This window comes from Lissotriton helveticus, chromosome 4_1 (assembly GCF_964261635.1).
Source record: "Lissotriton helveticus chromosome 4_1, aLisHel1.1, whole genome shotgun sequence".
Classification (NCBI taxonomy): domain Eukaryota; kingdom Metazoa; phylum Chordata; class Amphibia; order Caudata; family Salamandridae; genus Lissotriton; species Lissotriton helveticus.
In genome coordinates, this window is record NC_136063.1 from 1445456817 (window position 1) to 1445478602 (window position 21786).

The window sequence follows — 21786 nt, forward strand, 5'->3', positions numbered from 1 at the left end:
CATAGCGCAATCCCGTGTAGCCGACCGTGAAGATGTTATAGGTCCCTAAAGACCGCCGCGTCCGGCGCGTCCTTAGCGCGGACGGGCGCAGACGGGCAGGACTCAGGCACGACTCCGGCTAGGCGACGGCGTCCCACTGCGCGATCCCGCTGCGCGGGAGAGGACGACTTTAAATAGGCGAGTCGAATGACACAGCGAGCGAAGAGACGCTCCAAGATGGCGCCCGTGCAAAACCTAAACAGCCCAAGGCAAGATGGCGCCCACCGACCCAACCCCGGGACCCAAGCCCGCCAAACGGCGGTGCGTTAACTCCTTTAAATGCAGGTAAGAGGGCGGGGGACTATTCCCAAGTGAGAGCGTCTAAAAACAGCGGAGAACCAAATTAAAATAAAACAAATACAAAACAGGTAGATAAAAGAGCAGCGCGACAACAGCGCGACCTGCAGCAAGCCAGTCCCTTGACCAAGTAACTGATGATGAATCCGCCTTAAATAGGCGAGGCGAATGACACAGCGAGCGAAGAGACGCTCCAAGATGGCGCCCGTGCAAAACCTAAACAGCCCAAGGCAAGATGGCGCCCACCGACCCAACCCCGGGACCCAAGCCCGCCAAACGGCGGTGCATTAACTCCTTTAAATGCAGGTAAGAGGGCGGGGGACTATTCCCAAGTGAGAGCGTCTAAAAACAGGGGAGAACCAAATTAAAATAAAACAAATACAAAACAGGTAGATAAAAGAGCAGCGCGACCTGCAGCAAGCCAGTCCCTTGACCAAGTAACTGATGATGAGTCCGCCTTAAATAGGCGAGGCGAATGACACAGCGAGCGAAGAGACGCTCCAAGATGGCGCCCGTGCAAAACCTAAACAGCCCAAGACAAGATGGCGCCCACCGACCCAAGCCCGCCAAAACGGCGGTGCGTTAACTCCTTTAAATGCAGGTAAGAGGGCGGGGGACTATTCCCAAGTGAGAGCGTCTAAAAACAGGGGAGAACCAAATTAAAATAAAACAAATACAAAACAGGTAGATAAAAGAGCAGCGCGACAACAGCGCGACCTGCAGCAAGCCAGTCCCTGCCTTTTATTCTGGGGATGTCCAGGCCTCCCTTCTAGATATTCCATTTGACAGGTTTTGCCTGTTTGGTGAGAAAGTGGATTCTGCCCGGGAACGCATTAAGGACGTTTCTTTGGCCTTTTGACTCCTACCACCCAATTCCCTCAGTAGATACGCCTCGGTAGGGAATTTTAGAGAGGGTTGGCATACCAACAATGCCCGCCCACCCTTCACCCCTACAGAAAGCACTTCAGTCCTTAAGGCTAGGGGACCGGGGTCAAGCAGACCTTATGCTGGTTAACAGGGACACGGATCCTCTCAGTCCTTCGGACCTGAGGCAGCAGCTTCCAAGCCTCACTAGCTCACGGCCACTCTATCGGAGGCTGGACCCAACATTTTCTCTAGGGATGGCAACAAATTACATCAGACAGATGGGTATTGCAAATCGTCCAATGAGGCTAGGCTCTTCCATTCCTTTCCCACCTGCCTGAATCAGAGTGGATTTCATAAGACCACCTTGGCCGTCTTGCAGCAGGAAGTGCAGGCTCTTTTTTTTTCTTTTTCGAGATGGCACAGGTCTCAGAAATAGGGACTGAATGTTATTCCCTCTATTTCCCCGTGCTGAAAAAGGATGGAGGCCTTTGTCCTATTTTAGGTCTTTGCTTTGCCCTCTGAATTCCTTCCTGGGGAAAGACAAATTCAAGATGCTCACATTGGCTCAGGTTCAGTCTGCCCTGGATCCAGGCGAGTGAATGGTAGCCCTGGACCTGGAGGATGTTTATTTTCACACACTCGTCTTGTAGTCCCACAGCTACAACATGCAGTTCAAGGAAGGCCAACAGCATTTTCAATTTCCCGTTCTCTCCTTAGCCAGGGGCGGTTCCTCCACTAAGGTGGAGGAGAGTCACGGCACTGCTCAATAGGAAAAATAAAATGATAATAAGGTATTATTATTGCCCTTTTATTTCTCTTATCGCAGCAAGTGGAGGGGCGGGCAGGGCTGGCCAGAGCAGAGGAGGAGTGGTTTACACACTCCCTAAGTGTACATGAACTGTTTGGCCGGCCCTGTTGGGCCCATCAAACAGTTCATGTGCACTTTGCATGTTCCCCACCAAGCCGCATTACACAGCCTGGTGAGGAACGTGCACAGGCTCCCTGTCCCCATCTGAGCGCCGAACCACTGTGCTCAGACCCAATCACAACGCTGCATTGCAGCATTGTGATTGGCCTAAGCGAACTTGTGTGCCCTGGTGCTTTCTGCTGCCAGCCGGTACTGCAGGAAAAAGGAAGATAAAGAGGATGGAGGAGAGGTGGCGGCTGGCCATTAAAGGTAAGTCCTTTTTTTTCATTTTATTTTAATCCTCACTCACCACCCGCATCCGATAGCAGCCTCTACTTGCCTTAGGCATCACCATTGCACCTCAGGTGTGCACTAAAGTTATGGTGGTGGTCACAGCACATATTCAGTTAGGGCTAGCAGTTTTCACCTACCTCGATGACTGACTCTTTACGGCAGCCTCGGTTCAGTCCGACGTAGACCACCTCAGGCGACGGTGAAGCTTATTACATCTCTGGGGCTCATGATCAATGTGCTACTGTCACATCTGACTTCTTTGCAGAGGCTTCCTTTTATAAGGGCCATTCTTGTTATGGTTCTGTTCAGGACCTTCCCTCTGAGGTTAGTCTAGGAATTTCATGTTATGATTTTGATGTTTCAGCCTCGATCCTGGATACGGGAGTGGCTCAGAGGCTTATTGGCCTTCTGCATCCTGCTCGTCAACTGTACCAAGTAGCACACGCGGGCTGTGCAGTGGGATCTGAAGTCTCAGTGGGCCCAGCACCATAGAAATCTGTTGGATTCCATCCAGGTTTCAGTGGGGACTTCAAAATATCTACACTGGTGGCTGTAAGACCTTGATTCCAATGGCAGATCCCTCTTCCTTACCCAGGCAAAATTGACGTTGGTGGAGGATACGTCACTGCTGGGTTGGGGAGGTCATCTGGTGGGTTGGAGATCACTGGACTCTAGTCTCTGTTGAAAACCTGACTCTGCATCAATATGTTGACATTCCAGGCTGTCTGCCTAGTTTTGAAGGCCTTACTTTCATCCATCAACAGGAGGCTGGTGCAGGATCTCACAGACAACACCAACACTATGTGGTACTGCAGCAAGTAGACTGGGTCTAGGTCCTATGCCAAGTGGTTCCTCACCTCTGGACTTGGCTGGACTCACTGGCCCTGGTCCTGACATACCTGATAGGATCTTTGAATGCCAGGGTGGACAAACTCAGCCGTCAGCCTTGATCATGAATGGCGACTTCATCCCGAGGTGGTGGAGGGAATCTTCTCACCATCGGGAGAACTCTGGTTAGATCTTATCGCTATCACCGAGAGCAAGCACTTTCAAAACTTTTACACACTGGAGTTTCCAAAAAGGCACTCTCTAGGAGATTAATTCAGGCTAGAAAGGAGTACTGGACTCCAGTATGCCTTTCTTTTGCTATCTCTCCTGTCCAGAGTGCTAAAGAAAATCAGAAATGACGAGGCCCAAGCCATCCTAGTAGCTTCTGGTTGTGCCACAGAAGTGTGGAACTCTGAATGTCTGAGCAGGGGCATTTGTCCCCGATCAGGTTTCTGCTTCGGGAGATTATTTGTCACTGCAGGGTTCTGCACCCTGTACTGCACGATTTTCAACTCCATGCGCATTGACTGAAATTTGAGTTAATTTGTGCTACCCGTTGAGGTCGTGGATGTTGTTCTTGCTGCACAGTGCCCTATATAAAATCCATTTAAGCAGGACGCTAGGACACGTTGTTGTCCATGTGTGTAGCTGGAAACCTGGACTTGTTGCAGGCTAAACGTTGATGTTGTACTGTTTGTTTTATTTTTGGCCCAGCAAGGGCTTACAGGGGGCAGCATGAAAAGGTTTTCTGCCTGCCCTTTCGCTCTCTTTGGGTTTGCTGGAGCAGCTGCCCTTGTTGTTCTGGTCAGGTTTTTAAAAGGTTTGCCACTTTACCTATTCTTGTTGAGATGTTTTCTCACTTTCTCCTGTTCTTTAATTGTTGAATGATGCCAAATGTCCTAGCCTCAGTGTCTATCGTGAAGCATATACTGATTTAAAATGTTGCTTTTGGCGTGCTTCTCAATGAAAAGATTTAACGATAAAAGGTTTGCCACATATGTTTACCCCTAAATCTTTTGTGATGCCACAGTGGTATCTAAATTTGGTACTGAATTTCCTCTGGTGTTCTACCTTTGACCAATGCACAGCTGTATGTTGCATCTCCTTACTTTGAAAACTGTTTTCCTTGTTTCAGTTACTTAAGTCCACAATGTGAATGAACGTCATGCCCCCCCAGTGCCACTCCCTTACACCACTTTTTTATTAGACAAACTAGTGTTGCAGACCAGGGTGGCCTTTTTGCCAAAAGTTGTACTTCTTTTCATGTTATGCAATCCATCACCTCCCAAACGTTCTGTGCTCCACTTCACCCCTCGAAAGAAGAGACACTCCAATGCTTAGATTTAAAGAGACCTTTGAACTTTTACACCAGTAGCACCAAAGACAGTCTGGCAGGTGATCAGCTTTTTCGGTTCTCTGGGGCAAAGAAAGGCAAGGAGATCCTGAAAATGACTTAATGCAGAGGCTATCAACTTGAAAAAGATCTGCTATGCGTTGGCCAAGAAGATGCTCTCCAAAGGATTGTGTGCTCAATCCACAATAGCCAAAGCTGCTGCCGCTGCGTTGGCATGCGGAGTACCTGTTCTGGGCATGTCAGGCTGCAACATGGGAGTTAGTGCACACCTCCATGAAGCACTACTGCCTTGGGCATTTCACCTGTCCGTTCTTGCAGGACGTTTTTGTCGTATGCAATTCCACAGACACTCTACCTTGAGAGGTACTGCTTTAGAATCTATTCTAAAGGTGAGGAATCTTCGAATTATCTATCAGAACAACAGGTTACTTAACTTCGGTAACGCTTTTTTCTGGTGGCGCTACTCTGCCTGACGCCATATTCCACACTTCCTTCCCACTTTCTCATTCTGTGGAATGGTCTCTTTTCTATCTGTAAAGGTACCAATCCAGAGATCTGTACTTTGGTACCTTTGATTAAGTTTTGGGCTCCACATCTGAGTTCATGGACAGAGTTAAGAAATAAACTGACAGCGTACAGTGGTGGCATCTGTACTGGTGTGGAATGATGTCAATGCAGAGCTGCACAACACCACTTAGTGGCACGTGGAAGCACTGCTCTAAAACAAACAATTCACAATTCAATTCTTTATTTATTATGTTTTGGAACTCCGAGGAGGTCCACATAAAAAAAAAACATACATAATACAAGATCCATTCAATGCAAGACAGACATCTACAATGTTTACAAAACATAGGATACTCAGATTCACTTACTACAAAAGTCATCAATAAATAGCTAAAAAACATTTTAAAAAGTTAAAAATGTTAAAACAGAAAATTTCATTTGGGGGATTATACAATGCGAGTAAAAAAGAGTTAGCATTTAAAATACCCAATTGCAAACATACATATCTTAACCACTTACGCCGAAATGGGCGCAATACAGGGCATATGAAGAGAACATGCAAGCGATCCTGGGTGGATAAGTTGCAAAGGTTACAAATTGCAGGAGTACCATACCACTTTGCCAATAGATTGTTTAATGGCAACAAATCCTGTCTTAGGAGGAACCAAAATCGCCGAATGCCATGTGGTAGATTCCAGGCGACATAAGGTTGCATAGCTTTCCTAACATACGAGTCAGTAAGATGGTTAGCTCCCTTTTTAAAATATATAGCCTCCTTGTCCATTTTAAAGCTAAGGTCCCAAGATGCCTTTTTCAGAAGTGATTTTAACTGTGCAGCGGAAACAGTAAAAAGTGTGCTCTCTTCCAATTGGAGAAGGGCGGCCGCCTTTCTGAAATTTTTAACAATTTGCGAGTACTCCTTTAAACTGCCCAACAGTTCAACCTTCATAAGATTTCTTAATGAACCCATTTCTCCTCTAGCTAAACTGGCAACCCACCGTACTACAGCTGCTAGGCCCTGCACCCAACTACTGCGAAGGCCATATTCAAGTCTGCAGGCAGCTGCTGAACAAGCGGTATTAAGAGAAGATATAGATCTTAACAACTTCCCTTCTACAGAATGTAAAAAATCCCAATGCCTTATATCAACCAATTCCATTCCATTCAAAAGGGAAGAAGGAATTTTTGCCCTAAAAACTTCCAGTAGGCAATTGAAGTGTCTTCTCCCAGTGGCTGAGTATAACGCACTCAGGCCTTTTCCCTGAGATAGGGCTTTGCGGGTATTGTTATCGGTGTGGGGCTTATCACTCAAATTATTGAAAATGTTTTTTCCTAAGAAAACATAAGTCTTTACCACCTCCAATTTTTGGCCACCAACTGTCCACACAAAGTTCTTGTATTTTAACTTTTTTCTCCCTGCGATACACATAATTTTGCTTTTTGTTGTATTTATCCTCAAGTAATGGGCTTCGACAAAAAGATGTAGTGCACGAAGACGATTGGCCAACCCTTTAGGTGTTAGATCCAGTATTATAATGTCATCTGCATATAACAATCAGGAAATAGGGGTTCCCCCTACAACCGGGGCTATACCATCACTCTAAAAGAAACCATCTGGGTCCAGTCTACCATGAAGGGATTAGTCTAAAGGTAGGGATTCTGCAGTTAAATCGCGAATCCACCATAAGAAGCTTTACGGAATGTAAGTAATTTGTTCTTCTTTACAAAGTTTTCAAAGAACATAGAAATGAGGAAATGAAGGTGTTGAAAATCAACAGATGTCTCCTGTCTTTTTGAATTTTTCCCTGATCGCATTTATTGGTACCAGAATTTTCGAGATTTGGTGTGTATTGGGGAATATGTCTAATATTTCAGATGGTTTTCCTCTGATCAGTTCGGTTTTGTGATTAAAGAAATGCATAGTTGCCAAATGATAATTGGGTACCCTAAATTCCTAACCCTTAAACAGGTGCTTCCAGGCAGTTATTTTTTAGGAAGTTTTATTTTCCTCCGTCGAATTTCTGATGCAAAAGACACAGGACTGTGACCAGTAATCATGGTTGTGCATCTCTCAGACGTTTTCTAAAATTATGGCTAGCAGTTTTATATTATCCTGTAACATTTGCGATTGACCGTTGTATGCTTCATTGAAATCCATTACTTTTCTATGGTGTCTTGTCAGTGGTCCCTTTCTATGTCTGGGTGCTTTGTATGTTTTTTTATTTTAGATCATTTGAGTATTCAGTGTTCTTTTGATCATTGTTAGTATGTCTTTCAAGGCTTGTGGCTCAGCCAAGGAACACAACTTCTGATGGATTCTATACATTTAAGGACTGGGCTTATGGAGTAAAGAAGGAGCTTTTCAAGTATCTGTTTCCAGCCAGTATTAATGATGTACACTGCACACTTCACATTTGCATACATAGTAAATGTTGTGAGAAGTATGCATCACTGACTGCTGTTTTTTTATAATGTATATTTATTCTTTATTTGCACAGGTGCAGCAAAGCTCTATGCATACTGGATAGTGGTGAACTTCAGGGAGGCCTACAATCTGTTTGCTGTGAATGGCATCCTCTTCAATCATGAAAGCCCCAGGAGAGGTTAGAATTATGCTGTATTGCAAATTATGTGTGCATAGCACACAAAGGAAGTTTATTGTGGGGTTTTTGTGCATTCATTGGTTTTTCCCTAGCTCCTACAGCAAATTGTGCTCTTTCCTTCAGTCAATTTCTGGGAGTATGCCCTGTATTGTAATTCTTCACAATGAGATCCGCCCCGCTGTGAAGAATATTATTTTGTCAATCTTTGTAAGAAGTGTGAATGTCCTCATGGGATTGTACTAAATGTTTATACTACAGGCATCTTTGCATCTTCTGAGAAATAAGTTCTTGCTCTGCAAGTTTCAGTTGACAGCCAAAGCGCTAAGAAAACAATAGTACAATCGCTGTTATATCTTGGTTAGTTCACTTCCCCCTCGCCTTGTTCTCTGTAAACAATGACTTTTTGTCCAGTGTAACAGATCAACATCCAGACAGCAGGGAATGCTGTCCTTTTCTCATGTGAATCGACCAACACCCTACAAAAAAACTCTTGTTCTTAATAAACCCAAACGTAAATGACACATCTTAAAATGGAGGTTGGCTCGCAAGATGATCTCCTTCTTATGCCAAGCACTTTTTTCTTGTGCCAAAGGTTTTTTTGGCTTGTGTATCACAGGAGATCAAGGATGGTGTCCCTAGAGCAGATATTTGTTTAATCATGTGCTATGTTAATTTGTATGGACTGGGACAGTACTCAAGTGCAGGTCAGAGTAACTCCAACATATTTTTTTTTTACATCAATCAAATGAGTAGTGGAAGCGCAACTTCAGGTCTTGTTTTGTGCGAGGTGTGTGCCGTTGTCTTTTATGACATTTACGCTATAAGTCAACCTTACTGCCTTTTTAACAGCAGGTGCTGAAGTACTCTTTAAAGTAGGAAAAACTAAAGGTCTGACCATACAAGCATCGTTTTTTGAAGCAGAGATGTTCACTACATGATGCACAGTATGCCTTATATACCGCAGTTTCCTCTCAACTTCATAAGGTGTTTGGGATACTTTGAACTAAGTAGATAAAGTAGATAAACTAGTAAGTTATTGGAATTTTTAATTTTTCTACGTCTGTGACTGTTGCCTTCCAAAATATTATAGGCTATTTTTGCTCTTTACTATTTTTCAAAGCAGAATCACAGTTGATCTTCTTAATACTGCACCTAAACTTGATGACGTAGAGAATCAGTATAGATTCTCTTATTTTCAGTTATTGGTCACTGATGTGCAGGCTATGGCATTTAGAGCCAGGTGTATGGCGGATTTTTGTTGTCAGAAATGGCCCTAGCAGAATAGGGCCGTTTGCCACTGCTATAATGCTTTTTCTGATGTACAAAGCTCAAATTGCGATTCATTAACTAGTTACCAAATCGCAATTTGGGTTTTGCAATACAATATTTGGAAGGGGCAAGTATAGGGTGTCCCTTTGTAGTGTTATGTACAAATGTTTTGCGACAGAAATGCGGTTGCAAAACATTCACAATTTACTGCCAACTTAAGTTGACGGTAACTCATTCATAAAAGGGGAGGGGTCCCCAAAGGGATCACTATCTACTCTTATGGTGAGGGAGGAGGGAATCTGGGAGGTAGGGTCTTCAAGTAAGGGTGAGAAGCGCTTTCGCTGCCAGAGCGGCGGGCGAGCCAGTCAGTTAAAGAGCTGCAATGCTTTTAGCTTCGGTAAGGTGAAGCATGTGTGGTCCAGTCGAGAGAAATAGTTAAGAAGCAGTTGCCACATATGTGTGAATTTGGCATCAGTATGGACCAGTTTGTGAGATATCTGCTCCATTACCATAACGTGCCAGAGGCATGTGAACCATAATATAGTGGAGGAGGCTGTCCTCTTTTTCCAGGCAAGTGTTATCAGTTGCTTGGCAGTGTTCAGCATGTGGCTAATGAGCTTCCAATCAGTATGTGTCATTGCTTCTAAAGCGAGAGGTAGGATGCCCAGTATGTCAGTGGTGTGAGGCAGGGATTGAAAACCCCACAGTGCCCTTGCTGTGCCCTGGAATCTCTTTCCAGTATGTAGTGATGAGGGAGCAAGACCACCAGGTCTGACGGAAATCCCCAGGTTCCCTACCACAACGCCAGCAAAGGATAGAGTCGGCAGAATAGATAGTGTGGAGGCACATAGGGGTATAGTACCACTGAGTCATGAGCTTGTAGGCTTTCTCTCGTTGGGGTATGCTTCTAAGCATCTGGGGGATATCAAGACAAAGAGTTTCCCAGTGTTTTTAGGAGATGCCCTCAGAAGTGGTTGTTTGCCATTGTGTTTGGTATGAGTGAGTGCGAAGAGGCGGAGAGTGCTGAAGCACATGTAGGTTTGGGATATCAGTCCCCCAGAGCTGCCATGCCTTACTAGCTTCTTGAAGGGGGTATAATAGAAGCACCATAGACATTAGAGGGGGTAGAGTGCCCAGTGTTGCAGCTGGTAGTATTACAGCTGTGTCGATTCAGGGAGTTTGAAGTTTGATTTGCATTGGTCGAAAGGCTTAAAAGTGCTTCCCACAAAGAGGTCGCACAGTGTTCTACATTTCCCTGCTAGGAAATATATGAGGGGCAAGAGCCGGTGTGAAATCACAACCCTAAAAGTGTAGACCAAGCTATAGTGGAGGGTGACTGCTGCCATTCGGCAGAATTTGTGATGATTGATTAATTGATGGATGGATGGAGGAATGAATTAATGGTTGGTGGTGGTGACTGTATTATAGAGCAGGGGCGTATGCCTTCTTAACTGTACATACCTTATATGGTCTACACTCTTGTAGAAGATCTGTTCATGTATCCCATAAACGCATACCATATCTTATTGTGTGCAGTTGGAGAGTTGTGACATTTTTAGAATGTTTTTAGTGTGAGTGTAAATGTTCTGATGTCCATTATCTGTGTGAATCGTGTCCTCAGAGGTGGCGCAATAATAGCTGCTTGTGAGGTAGTGTCAAGTTCATGTTGTTTTTGTAAAACTGTGAACATGTCTGTAAATCTACAAGCCTATTATGGCATCTGTGAGGAGCGAGGGAAATCCACATCACTTTCTGCCAGGTCAGAGTGCTCCTTGGGAACATTGACCGTCCAAAATCGGTTTGGTAGCCTTGGCCTTTCTGTCCTCAGATTTACACAGCAACAAGTACCCCTAGTCAGGGTGTCTAAACTGAGAGACCACATGAACTCCACTTGGTGACCTTAAATAATAGTGGTAAAATTGTTGCCCCTCATATGCCAAAGTAACCGAAACGTAATCGAAATATTTGACTTCAGAAAGTTCAACCCCTCAACTGCCAGAGCGAAGCAAGTGTTGGCTGTAGCATCAGTTGCATAACATTAACTACTAAACCACCGCTACTGAATTTATGAACAATCCTCTGGAAAAAAGTAAGTGGAAGAGTGCAAGGATCTCTCTGTTTTCAACTGTTTGATCTAGCTGGGCTAAGAGTAACACCCAGTGGCTATCTCTGACATGGTCTACTCAACGGATGCATGGGAGCTGTGCTAGCCTCTTTAGCAGTCCACGCTCTCTCTATGTTCTACGAAAATGTTGACTGTATAATTTAACTTTGCACGCTTAACTTCAGCCAGTTTGTTATGACTATGCACACTTTATTCTACAAAAATGTTAAATGTCTGCAGTAAGTTTCAACATCGCACCTTGACCCCGAGCAGGAGAGAAAATGGCACAAAAGAGAGAAAGAAGAGATAGTTAGGAATAGGGGCACAAGAAGGGGGAGGAGTGAATCGGAACCTTCAAAAGTGAGATGAAGACACAAGAAGTGCAGGATTTGGAAGAAAGAGGCATGAAGTGGAGGTGGTAGTTGGCAGCGCAGGCAGTGGGCTCCTTAGAGAAAACGTAGCCCTTTCATATTTCTAAAGATGTTATGCTGTACTTGCAGCTGCTGGCTATGCATTATGTGCTGTTTTACCAGAAGAATGATTTCTGCTTTCAGGGCATTTGTGTTAAATTGTGAAACAGCACCACAAGTACCATGGCCTCCTTTGTCAGACCACCCACTGACTCGCCAGCTTTCCAGTGCCATGTAAATCAGATGCCAGTGCTCCAGGTGTGCGGAGTTCATTCTCTGAGGGAGCTGAGGGAGTAGGGAGATGTCAGAATACTTAGCTTACTGTACTTACCGTAAGCTTCCGGCAGACATTAGAGGCCAAACAATGTTGTTATTAATAAAGTAATACGTGGTTACGTTACGCGGCGTGGTGCCACGGGGCTGTGCGTCTGTTCCCCTGGCCGAGATCTGGAGGGAGTTTAGGGGCTTTGACTGTGTGATAAGACATGAAACGGGAGAGCAGAAACTGCGCCGTCCTGTCACCCTGGAAGTAAATCTATAGATTATGGTCGACAGCGGGTCCCAGAAGGCAGTGTCGGGAGCATGATTCGGCAGTATGATTTAGGAGCGCGGGCGAGCGGCTCTGTTAACCTTCCCGTGACTACCCCCGACCACCGAGATGGCTGGGGCCCAGGGAGCGTCTAGAGACCTCGGCCCATCCATCCTGCCCTATTCAGGCATGACGGGACTGTGGGGGTGATTCGCGGCCTTGCCCCACTCCTTTTTCCAGTGTTAAAGTTGCGTTTACCTTTTTTTAATACATCGCATATGGGAAACAAATCCGATTAGGCATGCAGTTGTAAAGAGGGGTCTTTCTTTAGTTGTTGGGGTTCGGTGCGCGCTGCTCTCCGTTGGCACGCTGGCTTTGATATTTTTATTATAGGGGCGTTTGGAGAGAAACGTAGGAATTTCGGAATTGACATCTGGGAAGGACCACCTAGCCCGTCTCCCAAACTCCCATAACACTTTATCTCCACTGACGTGTCTGGATATCAAAGACTGCACTGTTTCCTACAGCAACTGCTCGACTCCACGACTCCCTCCACATCCTATAACGCACTGTTTTCCAGGCCGAGAGAGGTAGTTAAGTGTATTTACGGTATGCTCCTGACTTCCTTTGCCACCGACCTAGAGGTATACCTTCCTTAGGCCTGGGATACTCTTTCCGTACAAACATTTCTTTTTGTTTTTTTTCCACGGTTTATACTGACAAAATGTGTTTTTACCTCATCTCCTGTATACTGGGGTGAATATGCTATCTTATGGTTTATGAAGCAAGTCACGTGGTGCAAACCATCGTGCCTCTGTGAGTAGGCACTGTCCTTTCTCTGGAGTGGGAGGTAGGCCCCTTGAGTTTGGACAGTGCTGCGGAAAATGCTGCCCTAGTCACATGTATGGTAATATTCCTGTTTCCGGACTCATTTTGACAGTCATGAGCGCATGATAGCAGACATTCCTGATTTAGCTTGTGCCGGGCAGTCTTCCCTTGCATCAGGAGGGCCCATCTGTGTCCTATGTAGAGCTTTATTAGAGTGGAGCCCATAGCGCAGCACACGGTTTGCACTCAACAGGACCACACAACCGTAAGATATGGAAGTTCCCTTCCCTTCCCACCAAAGCTGTACATGTGAGCCACGTGCATTCAATAAAGCAGCGATAGTCATGTTTACACATAATAAAAGTAAATGATACCAGACTCCTTTAAATAGGAATCAGTACATGCAATTCCCAACCCAACAGCTGGATTGATTTTCCTCTGGATACTGCTTTGAGAGCGCTTATTAAAACTGCAGTCATTCTCCTTTGAGATGTTCTGCAGGTGAAGCATGCCCACTGCTAAATTCACAATGAAAAGCTGTTGACCTCCTTTACTTTCTCTAGCCCTCAAACACAGTGCTCCTTTCTCAATTTCTATAACTTCTGTCTGAGGTCTAGACTTAGATTGCAAACTAATGGCTCCAATGAGTTGACCTGCAAACGAGACCTAGAACAAGTCCATTACACTACTGCACCAGGAACTTTACTACAGGTTTGTGCCCACAAACCGCTCCAAAAGCCTACGCAGGCAGCAAGCCGTTAATGAACACACTGGTCTTCTAATTACCACCACACTTGTTGTGACTGCTCAAAAGGATCATTATCTTTTTTCTCACTGAGCCTTGTTGCCAGCTCTGCTTAAATGTCTGCATCCACAACACAGACTTCTTTCCGCCTCCATACCTTCTTGTTGCTCGCTCATGTCCTGGTGTGCTCACTCATGGCAACACACCCTGCACAGTTTATTGGTGGCATGGGCACAGCAGTGAGGTGACACTGTTTGTACATTGCTACTGCCAGGCTCGAATGGAAGAGTCTCCAATGCTGCTGTTGAGACCTGACTAGGACTGGCACATGCACCTTGCAGGACAAAAATTCAGCCACAACCCTAAAACAAATAACGTTCGTTTTTATCCATATTTTCTGGAATATAGACCAGCCTTGAACTTGTGGATTGTCTGCCGGGGTCTCCATTATGGAGAGGACTGAATTTCAAGTAATCATGAATTCTGGTTTATCATGGACTTATTGTTCCTGATGATAGTGGGTCAGTTTCCAAGCCTTCTTTTTATAGGTTTTTCCTTTTTGGGGCGTTTTCACATTGCTGGATTTTCCATATGGTCTCACGAGTCCAAATCCAGGAAGATAGAAGTCTTTATATTTAATAATGTGTGAAAGCCTGGAAACACCCTTAACATCTCGGTCAGTACACCGCGATGCTGTTACATCGCGGTCGTTGCAACGACCGCGATGTAACCTTGCTGTGCCATTACAACGCAAGTCTTTACATCGACTTGCACTAGATGGCGTGCTAACATTACAAATAGTGTAGTTTACTATCCCAACACCTTCCCTACTGTTAAGTTGACTGGAGTTGGAATAGTAAATTACACTTTTCTAATGTTAGCACGCAATCTAGCGCAAGTCGATGTGAAGGCTTGCGTTGTAATGGCATAGCGTGGTAACATCGCAGCCGTTGTAACGACCGCGATGTAACGGCACGCGTTGTACTGACTTGCGTTGTTACATCATACATCTGTGAAAGCCCTTAGAACAAGAGTGTTATAGTAACAAGTTGATAAATATGTCAAATACTCATTTGATGGTTATGCATAGAATTTCGCCTGATACATTTGGGTGAATGCCGTTAAGACAGTTATGGATATATTGTCTAACAATTCTCTATGAAGAGTTTTATGACTTGGTGAGTAATACACCTATAGTGCTAAACAAAACGTAGGTTTATTTGCTATTGGTTTGTGTATGTCCATTTTTTTTTTAAATTTTTTTTTAATAACACATTATATTGGGTTTTTGTGGTGCAATCTGGGCCGAGGCCCTGCATATACATTTTGAAGGCAAGATAAATCAAAGGTACCATTATATATATACAGTCGTAACACCTGCAAAACCTGCAGGTAAAACAACATAAACATAGCACAGATAGTCCCAGGTCCCATAAATCTTTGTAAATCTAACTGAATACGGGTACAGACGGTGACCTATTGTAGTGCAGGTTGTTCAGTGGCCATTAGAATGCGGGGACAATTTTTGTCAGGGGGCCACAGATGGAAGAGGGGGGTAAAATGTACATCTGTTTTGAAAGACGATTAGTTCCAATATTTTTGTTGGAAAATGCATTTAGTTAAATGCAAATTTTAATCACTTTCCCAAGTCTTTAACCCCTATTGTAATGCTTACAACTAAGCCTAACTAGATCTGTCTTTCTAACTCTAGCTCTAAACCTTTCGGTAACCCTAATTAAATGCCTAATCCAGTCCCTCACTCAAATTGTACCTTTTATCCCGTACACTAAACCAAACTCTCACCCTTACACTAAACTCTTATCAACCTTTCTCTAATACACAACCCATCCCTTCATCCAAACTCTGGCCCTAAGTTTCTCAGTTACCCTAAACCTAACCCCAAACCTAGTACACACCACCCTAAGACTAACCCAATATGTCTAGCTTTCTTGCAAAACCATCTCCCCCTCACTGTTTGCGTTCCCACTAGACCCAATGTTTTTCAGGAGTCACCCCCATACACTTCTGTGGGATAAGGTAGATTATGCAAGTTGTGCGTTAGTCTGGTTAGAAAGAAAACGACATTGTTTAGTGGAGAAGGCTTATTCGGCATGCTGTTAAAGTGTTCAAGAACCAGAATCCTCTCAGGTCCTACACTCATTGTGTGAAGGAAAGCTCCACCGCTTTTCAATTTGTATTAATGACTTTCAACATAACAAAATGCACTACCCAGAATCACTCTTTTAGTTATGTATCCTGCATTGAAATGATGTGCTGGCTCATCTCTTTCTTGAAGTGCTGTAGCAACATGATACAAGAGTTTAACTTATTTTCCAGACTGCAACAAAAATATCTGCAGTGCTTAATTCAAACTGAAGATGGTGCGTACGTGGTCTTTCCTCAAATTGTTTAGTATGTGCTCTTTCGGATGTTAAATTTGATTCTCTGTTAAATCATTCCTTTTGGTACTGGTGTATAATTGCTCTTGGGATTAAGTCAATTTGACAGTCAAAAGATTGTTGACCAGGCAGAGGTTCAATCTTTCCTGATTAAACACATTTCAAATCGCTATGGGCCGTGTTTAGGGATTAAAGGGAGCAGGAGCAATGCTGTAAATCTGCAGTCTACCCATCCCATCAGAACTCATGGTTTGCTCATCCTGTTTTGAGTTGGGGGATACTGCTGGGTTAACGTTGGTGGAGACTCCGCTGCCTCTGCATGTGATCCATTCTCCACAGATCTGCTGAGTCAGTGCTGGTCGGCTTACCCTACTGGGTGGGGACGCTACTGTGGTTAATTTTCCCTGCCAGTCAAGGCATGAAGTATATGGGTAGGGAAACGTTTACTGGCCCCACACACAGGTAAAAGCTTCCTGCGTGTCTGGCTATTTACTTTTTATTCAGAGAAAACAAACTCCTGTTTTGAGAGTTTGTCTCTGAATACAAAAGTTTGCCAAGCAGACATACTTCACTGCTGTGAATATAGCCACCATGTCCCATGCTGAAAGTGGGTACTTGGTGCGGAGGCTTGGGTCTAACCGTAGTGTTAAATCAATAAGACACCAATCAGGAATGCAATTAGAGCGCAGAACCCCCAGATTGTCCACCGACTCCTGATGCGTTCCCTCAACCGTGCTTTATTGCTCCAGTATCTGTACTGAGGTGTAGACGCATTCTACTACCAACTTGTAAACGATCATTTTAAACAAATAATGTAAGCCCTACAATGTTAGCACTGGAATTTCAAGCTAGTTTGTCTTGGCGGATTGGTTCTAACAATAATATGAAGATAATTTTATTCTATTCAATACTCCTCTCAAATACAAATAGGCTCTTATCTCAACTAGGATAGTTAATAGAATAGTTACATGTATTTGTGACAAGTTAAGCAGCCAAACTGAAAAGAAATGTGCCATATTCTAGATATCAAAGACATTTAGTGTCCTAGATGTCTGTTTTGAAACTGCCTCTGGAAAGCAGTCAGTCTACTGGTCATATGTTTGATATAATGCTCCCACACTTAAACGATATTTCCTATTGTAAAACATCCTTTCCAATATTCATATTTTCAACACATTTTGAAATGGTCTACCTTTGTCTCCAGAATCTCCATTGGTTTTGCTTTGTTGGACAGTGCCCTAGCAACTGCATGGACTTTACTCATTAGTGTGACCCTCTAGCTGCAAAGGATGGCCCTTGGATAGGGTGCCTCACTCTCTGAATAAATGCTCGGAATTACACCTAGTTTCTGAGCCTCCGTACTTAGCTCTCAACTCCTACAATCAAGTGCCCTGCAGAATCAGAACTCTTTTGCTATGCATTCCCCTCTATAGGTTCTCCAGAGTTCTCTAATAGTTGCATCCATTACGCATCCATAACACAGGCAATGCAACCTTGCAAAAGAAAGTAGCATATGAACTTATGTCTCGCTCTAAAAGCATTGTCCTAGCAGGGCAACCTCTGAAGTTTAACTTTTTTGAGAAAAAGTTTTTAATCACACTATTACGTGACCAGATTTCCACAGTTTTGAATTGGGTGAGACACCAAATTCATGAATAACAGTCACCATAAAGGTAATTTAACAGAAATGGTGTAGCACTGTAGCGTTCATGACGAGGAAACTTGGTCTTAAATTTAAAGAATGGACCTATGTGGTCTTGAAAATCCAGGTACTACCCCTCATTCAGTATTAGGTATGGTACTATAACACATGGAGGCTGTCACAAACAACGTTTTGACGGAATGTTGAGTACTCAATGGCTTGAGAATTTCTTACAAGCCAAGATTTCCAAGTAACATTTTAAATAGATGCTAAATCTGTCTTGACCATGTTGTTTCATCTGTCTTAATTATCTTTGCATATGTTTTACCTGAATAAGTATGCTTTTTTCATGAAGTAGTTTTACTTCAGAAGAAGTGTTACTTGACTTAATGTACTGTATTTTGGGTTTCTCATCTTTTTATGTGCAGTTCTCTGGCTGCACCCTCCTGTTTAATATCGGTACCAAACTGGATCAAGAGGGCTTGCTTAAATTAAGTGTTGCCGTTTTCTGCAAAAGGCTTACATTTGCACGTTTTTTATGGGGATTGGTGCATAGGACTTTGTGACATGCAGCTTTTCATTAAAAAGTAAGTTTTTACTAGACCAATAAAATTCTTTTGTGAGGTGTTTGAAATGGCAAGATACCATGAAGTTTCAAGTCCGCTTTTTCCTCTTTAAATGGTATGGTTCCTCGTCTAAATGTAAAATAGTTCAGTGTTTTACCACAATTGGAAATGCTGCAGTATTATGGAGAGTAATACATTGCTTTCTAATAGGATTCTAGAGAAAAGACAGTTTTTTAAGGAAATGGTATGGTCTAGTTGAAAATTGGGTTTACCAACCACGAGTGTCCTGCTGATTAAGAAAAGCACAATTTAAAAAATCTTTAACGTTTGAAGGAAAAATAACCAGATGGGTTGGATAAGCAGTTACAAATGAGCCTGCCTGGGTGGTTGCCATATAAACATTCTCTGTGACTTGTACATTTTTTAGGTTAGGTTGAATAACTTCAAGATCTGGAAAAGTAACATGGACTGTGTGTTTATTCTGTTGCGCTTATTCCTTTTATATTTTAAGTAAGCCGGGTAAAGTCATGAAAATTGAGCTTTCTTGCAGATTTGAATGCAAGCCCTTTCTAGGATCTACTAGTAGGATAGTAGATATTTGTGCGAATCTTAGAAGTACATTATCATAAGTCATTTGGTTGTTAGTTGTTTCGCTTAGTCCTCCTTTTACGGAAAACTTTGCTTGAGAAGCCACCCTTCTTTCCTTCAGAAATTAATGGAAGTCATATCTAATCTGTATGCACGTAGACTCAATAATGTGTCCCCTTCCCGAAATGTCAAATCCTCACAGCGATGCTACTAAGATGAACTTAACCAAAGGTCTCTGTTCTTGTCAATAACTATTCTTTTTTGGCTCCAACAATTCTGCTTTCGTATTATTGTGTGGCAATGTAAAGAGTACTAGTAATGCTTGGTGCAGTTGCACTATAAAAGAATGTCAAATAAAGTAAGCATTGGTGTGCCGGTCAAATATGAATCTTGTCAGGTGATATATTGCCTTATCAAATACTGGCAAGCTGTAAGAAGCAGTAAAGGGGGATCAGTCCTACAATTATTAAAGTATTGTCAAACTACCTCTGAAAAGGCTCTTTAGAGGAAAATATGTTTTAGGTGCTGAATCTTTAACCCCTTGGGCGCGGCCGCGATTCTGCACCTGTGCGGCAGAATCGCGAGTGGGCGGGTTTATGACGGCCCCCAGCTGTCGTCGGCACACGAGCCCCGTGATGCATGACGGCTTGGGGCCGTCATCAGCATCGAAGGGGTTAAAGGTGTATGACACATGTCAGCTGTGATGCTTTGGTGGTGTGGTGAAGAACAATTTATCTCAAAAGAACCTTCCTTTTTAGGTCTTGTAAAAGACAGCGATAATCCACTGTTGCTTGCAAGAGATATTTTATGCAACAAGCGGTTTGGAGTCTGCCCATTGCTTTCCGTTCACTGGCTTTATTGCCACCTTCTCACTGGCCAGTGGATGCCAGCTTCACTTCCTCTATTTATGTATGGAGCATGAGCCAAATACTGATTGCTTCATCTCGATTTGTGTCCACCGCCGCTCGCATTGTGATTGAGATACTATGTTTATTTCTTCTTCCCCTGTCGTCCTTGTCCGTTATACTTTTTTTAAACTTTTAATCTTGCTAGAGGGCGCACAACGGAATTGCCGCACTTTGGTGCAGCTCCGCTGGTCGGGGAAAATATCCTTAAATAACAGCGGACCAGCCGATTCTTGTAGCGTGAAACCTACAGAAAACAGCAGCGGCAGGTCAGCACTACACAACAACGCCATCAGTGAAGTGTAAAATTTGGAAGTCGCCTGGGAAAATCAAGCGGAGACAACAGGTTGCCGGAGTGCTGAAGTGGCACAAGATGGCTGCGCACTCAAACAGTTAGTGGCCCACAGTGAACGCAGCGGATCCTGTCATCACACGCCTGTGCCCTGGCCTTCACTGCTTGCGATTGTCCCCCTGCTGCCAAGGCAGTGTGGGTGCCGCTGCCAGGTGCCCCCAAAACGACGCCACAGAGGCGGTGAGACGCACCAGAGCAGCTGGGACTCCAGGGCTGACAAGCGTGTGTAGAAGACCCGCTGAGGTGCCGCTCCGTGCACAGAAGACACCCTCGTCACTGTAAGTTCTTGCGCCTGCCCTGCACAGCGGGATAATTATAGATAATTAGCAAGGACTCTTTTCCCGACTAAAACAGCATAGAAGGCAACGCTCGGCCCATTAAGAGCCAGACTCTGCCTAGTATTACTCCGGCAACTATCGAGGGGAAAGTGAGGCCCTCCTCGGATCACTCCCCTGGTGGCAACACTGATCACCCCACCTGAGTCAACAGTTTGCCCTCTCTTCCCGATCCCGGCCTACAACAAATCTCTACTGCTTGCAAATTCTGAGGTGCTGTATGTTGGATGCGTGGCAATAAAACATATATTCAACCCCAAATAATTTAATTGACAGTGGATATTTATGCAACAATAGTACGTATGGGGGCACTCACAACCAGATGCTCTATGATCTGGGCTGCTACTTGATCATTGGAACAATAAACGGAGTAAAGGTTGCGACAGATTACAGCATACCCAGCATAGTGGTCCACACTTTGCGCGCTCAGTACACTATCGACGGCCTCATTGCGCACCGGCAACTGACCACTCGAACTAGCAGCCATTATCTGTCAGCCATATATAATGTACTTTCCGCTGTATAACTATGCCTAGCTGTACATGCAAAATGCTCTTAATGATATAGACTCTCGCAACCAAAGTAACAATCCGTGCTGTGCTAATTGCCAAACAAACAGAAAAATATATTCCAAAAAGCTGTTAAGTACTCTCTCTGGTGCATACGGTTGTACAAGTTTTCTGCAATGGGCAAACAAGACAAACAACAGCCTAAACTATTGTTTGACCCACACCGTACACCCAGAACAATGTCTGCTCACTCCGATACTAAACTGGACGCAGGCAGTGCCAGAAAGACAACCATGTAATACACCTTACAAGCCATACAACAAAGCCTGCAGGCCATAGATAGCACAATTAACACTCTACATTCTTACTCGTAGAGTCGACAATATGGTGGCTAAACTCGATAAACGCCTTGACGATGCAGAACTACGAATATCTGCGGTGGAAGATGAGTTTAACACTACAACACGTAAAGGCCTGGAGATGGAAAAGGTGCTGAAAGTTATAAAAAAACGAAGATTTGGAAGCACGCTCACAGCGTAATAATTCTGTATTATTACGGGTATTCCAGAGAGCGCCAACACAGGGGAAAATGGAATCCTTCGTAGAAGGCATGGTGCGTGAAATTGTTGGCGCCGATGCATTGTCACCCGTGTTTATAGTTGAACGTGCTCATAGATCACTTGCACCGAAACCGATCCCAGGAGCCTCGCTGTGACCCATCATTGCCGAATACTTAATTACAAAGGTAGAGATACGGTACTGCGACTGGCAAGGGAAAAGCAACAAATTAACTATCAAGGTAATAACATGTCATTCTACCGATTTCACGGTGACAGTACAAACGGGTCGTAAGGAGTTTGCGCCTATGAAAAAGAAATTGCAAGATATGGGCATTGAATACGCTATGCT

At 44.0% G+C, this 21786-nt stretch overlaps 1 protein-coding gene across 1 annotated transcript in view; it reads left to right on the top strand.

Annotated features, from left to right (window-relative positions):
* The window catches only part of GMDS (GDP-mannose 4,6-dehydratase), a 1865819-nt gene that overhangs the window by 750399 nt on the left and 1093634 nt on the right, over positions 1–21786 (top strand). Inside the window, exon 6 of the mRNA XM_078688023.1 lies at positions 7592–7696. Coding sequence (XP_078544149.1) covers positions 7592–7696 — 105 coding nt within the window. The remainder of the gene's footprint in view (positions 1–7591; positions 7697–21786) is intronic.